Here is a 7,189-nt window from a genome sequence, read left to right on the forward strand (position 1 = left end):
CCTCCTTTGAATGTAAAAAAAGTTTGCTATGGCATCCTTTATTTTTTTAATAGGGTTATTTACTCAAATGGTCCTCAAATTTATACTCGAGTTGCATTTTGGTCATTCAACTAAATTATTCATTCAAATGGTACATCAACTCTTTATTATTCGGCGAATTGGTACTACCGTTACATTTTCTATTAAATTTAGTCATGTGAGCAGCACATGCTACATTTGTGGAGATAAATAAGACTTTTGACAACTAAAAATATAAAAATTTAATTTAATTAAAAAATTTCTTTATTTTTAAAATTAATTAGAAACTATAAAAGAATAAAAACAACAAAAAGTAACCCTAAAAAAAATCCAATCCAACCATCCTCTCTCTCTCTCTCTCTTCTCGAACAAACCAAGAGCCTTGCAACCCCAATAAATGTTTGAAGAGAGAAATATAAGGAGATAGTGGGAGAGAGGAGGAAGGGACATGAAGGGAGGGGAAAAGAGTGGGGCTGTGGGAAGACGGGGCGCTGGGGCAATGGTTATCGGGCTCGGGGTTGGGGGTTGGGAGGTGGGAGAGGCAGAATTTTTTTTTTCTTTTGATTTTTAGTTTTGTATTTATTTAATATTTTACTTAACTGGACTGTTTTACCCTTATGTTTGACGGCAATATTGACAAAATGTAACAATAGGACCAAAGTGCGATTAATAAAGAATTGGTGGACCATTTGAACGAATAATTTAATTGAAGGACCAAAATGCAATCCGGGTATAAATTTAAGGACCATTTGAGTAAATAACCCTTTTAAATATTATATGCCCAATCCTTAATTATTTGAGTTTGGTAAATAATTAAGAGCCATAATAAAGGATGATGTGAAGAAAAACATAAATATTGTCACATGTACTATCACACAATGCTTCCGAGAATCAGAACCTTATCCTCTATCTTTTTGGCCTTCTACCAAAACAAAAAAAAATCGTGTTTAGTTTCCTAGATTTGTTGGTTTTGAGATATTACTAAAGCATGTCTTAGGTTCGAGGACTGACACCGATCAGATCAACATAGTACCAGAAAAATGGTGTTTAGTTTGGATGTATTCATTTTCCTCTTTTTTCTACTTATGGTATTACATGATTGCATCACCCATGATAAATTGATTCTAAACAAGTATAAAGTTGGCGCTTGTACCTCAAATGATAATAAACTTTTACCTTCACAATTAATTAACCTTAGAATCTCTCACATGTAACTTACTTTACTGCCCATTTAATGAGATGTGTCATTTTGTTTCCAACCGAGCTAAAACAATTTTTGGATGTCTCTGATTAAACGAAGTCATTGTAATTTTGCTTCAGTTTCCCTAATACAAATTCATCACTTAGATATCGGAATTGTCAATTAGATTACAAAATAGGAATCTTAATTAAGCATGTATCACTTAGGCCTTCCAGTTAACATATTTAAATTAAGCATGCAACAAAAGACTCACTAGTGTAATGGTTTGGAATAATTGCTCCTCCCAGAAAAGGTCATGGGTTCGAGTCCTAGCATTCGTGTAGTGTGTGTGTGTGTGTGTGAGAGAGTTTAGTATATTATCACCCCTCTCAATAAGAAAGATCCATTTTTTTTATTTTTAGAGAAAAAAGAAAAAAAAGGTTAACATATTTAAATTAATTCCAAATATTTGAACTAGTCACATAAAAAAGAATGAACTCTAAAGTGAACCATACAAAGAACATATATGGCATGCCTAATCAATTAATGCCCCAAGAAACTTCATCAGCATTACCAATTGTTTAAATTCCAAGTAGTACTTAAGTTCCTCTTTATTTCTCATAAACCCCTGTTGTCTTATTAGCTCTATAAACTATCTTAAAATCTGACCCACAAGTTGTGCTTGGGATATTTGAACCAGTAAACACACATATGGATTGACGTTGAAGCCAAAGTTAACTGTCCTGCTATACAGAACACAGCTAGTGGAGGTGGCATAAGTTATTTTAATGTCTGTTGTGCTAAAATACAACTGCTTGTTGCCCAACTTTGGTGATACACTCGAGTGTTAGGGTTTCCTTTTGTCTCTACTCTCCCCTCTCCTCACCTATCCCCTTATTTAACCCATTTCACAATTTGGTTCCACATCAACTCCTCCATCAATATCTCTATATCTTAAATGTTTGTACAAGTACCATTCTACCATGGCTGAGCTTGGCCTTCTCTCCTTGACCGAGCTCCAAAAATTGTCTCTATCACAACAAAACCAATCGCAATTATTAAACCCTAGCTTGCCCCCAAAAGCCTGGATGTGGAACCCTAAGCCAGCTCAAGAACCCGAAGATGACTCGTGGGAAGTGAGAGCCTTTGCGGAGGATACCGGTAATGTAATGGGCACCACTTGGCCTCCAAGGTCTTACACTTGCACATTTTGTAGAAGGGAATTCCGGTCCGCCCAAGCCCTAGGAGGCCACATGAATGTGCACCGCCGTGACCGCGCCCGGCTCCACCAATCTCATCCTCCGATCAACCCGGCATCAGCCTCATCTGCTTCCACTTCCTCATTCATAATCCCAACTCAAGAATTTGTCAATGCAAATGGTGGGTTATGCCTGGTTTACCAATTGCCAAGCCCTAGTAGTATAAATGGTGCATCCTTCAACACTGCCACAACTTTGATGAGCTCAAGTTCACATGGCGTTGAGCAATCACCATCCACTCTGCTTTCAATCTCACCCAATATTCCACCTCATGACTACTTAGCATCAGTTGTGCCACCAGGAACCAATTCCCAATATTGTCACTCAAGCAAATCAGCTGATGATCCGGAACCCTCAACACCTGAGACCGAAAATGGCAATTTTGAAGAGCTTGATTTAGAGCTTCGCCTTGGCCATGGCCGACCAACAGTACCATCTTGACCAAACAAGAGATTAAGGATCAAAATACATGGCGTGTGTCTGCAGTTGTTGGAGGAAGAGATCGTGTGCCATATATTGATGTGTAAGATTATACAGTGCTAGTACTCTAGCCAGCTTTCATAGAAATTATCTGTTTGAGATTTTTTTGTTTTTTAATTATTTTCATGGTTGGTATAATTAGTTTTTGTGTGTGAGATTGAAGAAAGCTGCAATATGGAAGAGAAAGAGAAAGCTATGAAAGGCATATATCGTATAAAATAAATACAAAGACAAAGAAATTATGTATATTATATATATCCAGTTCCGATCTCTTGGACTACAAGGGTCCAAGAGATTTGTGGTCACTCATCGTTGGATGTAAATTTAACGGTTCACTCACTCTTGCACTCATTTTAAGAAACTTTTTTGAACCGTTGGATGTTACATCCAACGGTGAGTGACCATAGTCTCTTGGACCGGGGCATGTGAAAGAAAATGAATAATTATTTAGGGTTTTTTAAAAAAAATAATAATTATTTTTTTTGGAGTAGTGGTGCAGTGAGATAAAAGCTTGGCAGTGCAGTGTCATTTTCCGTTACACAGATTTCTGAGTAAATTGGGTCTACAGTGCTGTCCCTGGGCATACATTTCCGTGGGGATTATTTCTATCTCGTAATGCTTATTTGATTCGCTCCTCTTCTTTCCACAAACCACAAAAATGCAACTTCAAAAAATTTAAAAACCCGAAGTTCTGCTTTGATCCTTTGATTGGTTGGCCCGCCATTAAATCAGATGGTAAATATTCATTTATGATCGATCAATTCATGGAGGAGAAGTAATTGTTTATCAGTTATACGTACGATCATCACTTTCACTTTGCACCACAAAAGAAGTTGGGAAAGGAGACGGGTCAATTGATTTCAAGTAATGGGAATGAAAGATTCTTTTTTCACGTTTGGTAATGTCGGGAAAGTAACCGAGAGATTTCACTTTATTTCATTTCCCATGTTTGTCTTGAGTAGGAATTTTTTTTTTTTGAGAAACAAAATTTCATTCAACACTCCAAAGAGAGTACATCAGCTTCAAGCACAGGGAGCAACCAACTTGGTGCTTCCTCAATCCAGGTAACAAATTCATTACAATGAAAAGCAAACTGAGCCAAAGTGTGTGCCACTTTATTACCGCATCTTGGAGTCCAGTGACATACGACTGCTCTAAAATTATTAAGTAGATAGTTCACCTCCTCAAGCAAAGGACCATCAATTCCATTATACTCCTCTGTTGAGAAAATACTATTAAGGCAATCTTGGGCGTCCATTTCTAGAAAAAGAATGCATTTAATGATACATTGTAATTCTAAATTATTCATAGGGACAAAATAGTCATGAAAATTGTGCATTGAATGTTGGCTCATTTTCCCAAACTTTCCCATGAGGAGGAAAAACAAAACCCAAGTTGAGAGGAAGGCTTCACTTTTCCCCTTACTTTTCCAGGTGTCAGACAACCATTTTCCATACCTGGACTTACCAAACATGGGAAAGTAATTGAATTCTCATTCCCAAGCCTCCTTTTCCATGAACCAAACGGGGCCTCTGGCAACATCACTTATGCAACATCACTCTTGCGGTTGAAATAAGTCCATGTTTAGCACATTCGTGTAATTAAACAATTTTAGGGTCTTTCTTTCTTTCTTTCTGGCTTGGTGTACCTTTTTATTCTATCGTAAATAAATTTTTATCGTGGCGTAGTTTAAAAAAAATAAAATATAAAAAATAAAAAATTTCGGGCTATTAAATGAAAATGTGTTATGACCATCAAACAAATCCATATACTTTGAAAAAAAACAACATAATAAGTGCTTTTGTTGGAAACCTTGAATGGTTATTAGCTACTAATAACATCGATGCCCTTTTGTGGTATAGTAGTATTAGAGATACCAACTTTTTAGATATTAACTGACATTGTTTATTTGTTTCATGTCTAGGCGCACCTTAGAGCATATTTATTCACAACAAATAAAAACTGACACATCAGTTATTAATTAAATGCGGGTAAGGTACTCTATCAGTGGTTAGGTTCCTGCTCCTGCTTGCAGTTGAGAGGGTAAGGCTACTCAGTTAGACCGACAACTGAGCCCATATGTGTAGAGAAACTCGCCTAATCCCCGACGACATTGCCTGGTTTTTTGTACTAGTTACGCTTCCCTTTAATAAAATCCTATCGCTATTCTCTCAAAAAAAATGTGATGCAGTTATCTATGTACCTGTGAGGTCCTATGTTCGAATCTCCCATACCCCAATATCTCTTGTATATAATAAAAATGGTTGTCCCACACGAGGGGCGTATTAAAGAATGTAAAGCCCCATATCAGACATGTGACAAAACAAATACAATACATAAATGAAGGGTTCCACTACTACTACCATTGATACTTTTTGTGATAAAACTCAACACCGGGTGATTAAGTTGGAGATAATATCCATGTTGGACATCCAAGTGCCAACACAAACCCTATTTGTAGACGCAAATACAATATTGGTGTCTCCAAGTGCCAATGCAAACTCTATATATGGACATAAATACCCATGCTCGTTGACATTTTTTTAGTGAACCAATTGATAGTGGGCCGCTCATTCGTCTCTCTGCATCGTGACAAACTACAGTAACCATCTCCATTGGAGCCTCTTGAAAACATAATAATTAATGGGAGTTGATTTTTCCACTCCCATTTTGTTAACTTACACTTCTTTTTTGTTATAATAAAAGGTATTAAAAAAAAAAACAAAAGCAAGTGTAAATGAATAAAAAAGAAATGGAAAAATCAGAACTGAATAAAAGAGGAATGGAAAAATTAGACACCCTAATTAATTTCATTCTCGGACAACCATTATGTCGTCAATTGGGGTTAAGAATGACGGGTTAAACAAGTGATATATGTTATATTTCAGATACCCACATGAGGCCCCCGTGTTTGTTTTAATCTTCCCCCACTCCCCTCTTCCTTTCTTGATCTGAAGCCCCTCATTTATTTGAGGAATTGCACTTTATTTTGTTTTCTTAAGTCTTTTTTCTTCTTTTTTTTTCTCCCTGGAAGAGATCTCTAAGTATATATCTCAAATATAGCAAGCGATTTATATACTAATGTTTTTGCGAAAACGAAAAGAAGAAAAACTATGTAACAGCTGCTTTTGTATTGAAATTGTGTATATTCCCACGACCAAAGTCCAAGTAAAATATTAATTCAAAAACATTTGACTAGAGACACACAAATATGCACATTACAAATTCTACAGTGATCTTTTTCCTGCAAGACTACAATACTCGAACAGTGATAGTTGGACTAGCTACTAGCCCGCGCTATAGCCAGGTTCCAACCTAGGCCTGGCGTACTTGTACCCTTACTTCCTTTACAAAAGCTAGCTGGCTGTACCTTTTTCAGAAACTCAGATTTCCTTAAAGCCAAAATAAAACAAACATTCCCCTACGAATTATCTGGTAAATTCTCAAGTTTTCTCATCAGGTCATTTTTCTGTATACATATTTATATATATATTCTTAACAGTGGCTTCTTTACCATATGCATACCAAGACCTATACAGCTATAAGCATCTTAGGCTTCTCTTTCACTCCATAAGTATTCATTCGCTGCCAACGTAGAGTTATTGATGATGTGGTCCATCCTTTTTTTTTTTATATATAAAAAAAATAAAAAACCAATAGGCGAAACTAGAAGGAGAGGAAAGTTTTTCTCACACACTACCAAAGTGTTATAGGAGTTCGAACTCGAAGTCACTGATCTGCAAGTCAAAACTCTTTTCCACTGGATTATATCCCGTTGGCTATGTGGTCCATCTTTAGATTCGACGTATCAATACAATTGTTCAGAATTCAAAATGCTAGCAATTATTAAGGACTCATATGTACCATAGAGTGATATTAGACGGATATCTTTAAAATCACATAATTGGCAAATAGACTTGTAAGAAAATAGCTATCATTTCTTCACAGATAGGCTTGAAAACCTACGTACAACCACAGAGCTCTCAAATCTTCTTCACACCAACCTTGATATTTTAAAATAGATCCAGACTCCTTTCTCTCTCTGTCTCATACTCCTAATCCCTAGGATCCTTCTTTTCTGTTTCAGTTCTTTTTCTAATATCGATGGGTGATATAGTAAGGTTTACCTGAAGATTAATGAGATTTAGTTGAGAACTTCATTGCCATTAAAAATCACAGGCAAACAAAGAGGACTAGGATAACAAAAGGGTGGGTACTGACCAAACAAAAGCACAATCGTTGGGTGAGAATT

At 36.4% G+C, this 7,189-nt stretch overlaps 1 protein-coding gene across 1 annotated transcript; it reads left to right on the top strand.

Moving 5' to 3' along the window:
• LOC18775919 (zinc finger protein 10) lies at window positions 1,977-3,040 on the top strand. Its single transcript, XM_007210188.2, has one exon. The coding sequence runs from the start codon at window positions 2,182-2,184 to the stop codon at window positions 2,896-2,898; it is 717 nt and encodes a 238-aa protein (XP_007210250.1). The 5' UTR covers window positions 1,977-2,181; the 3' UTR covers window positions 2,899-3,040.

Source organism: Prunus persica, chromosome G5 (genome assembly GCF_000346465.2).
Source record: "Prunus persica cultivar Lovell chromosome G5, Prunus_persica_NCBIv2, whole genome shotgun sequence".
Taxonomy (NCBI): Eukaryota; Viridiplantae; Streptophyta; class Magnoliopsida; order Rosales; family Rosaceae; genus Prunus; species Prunus persica.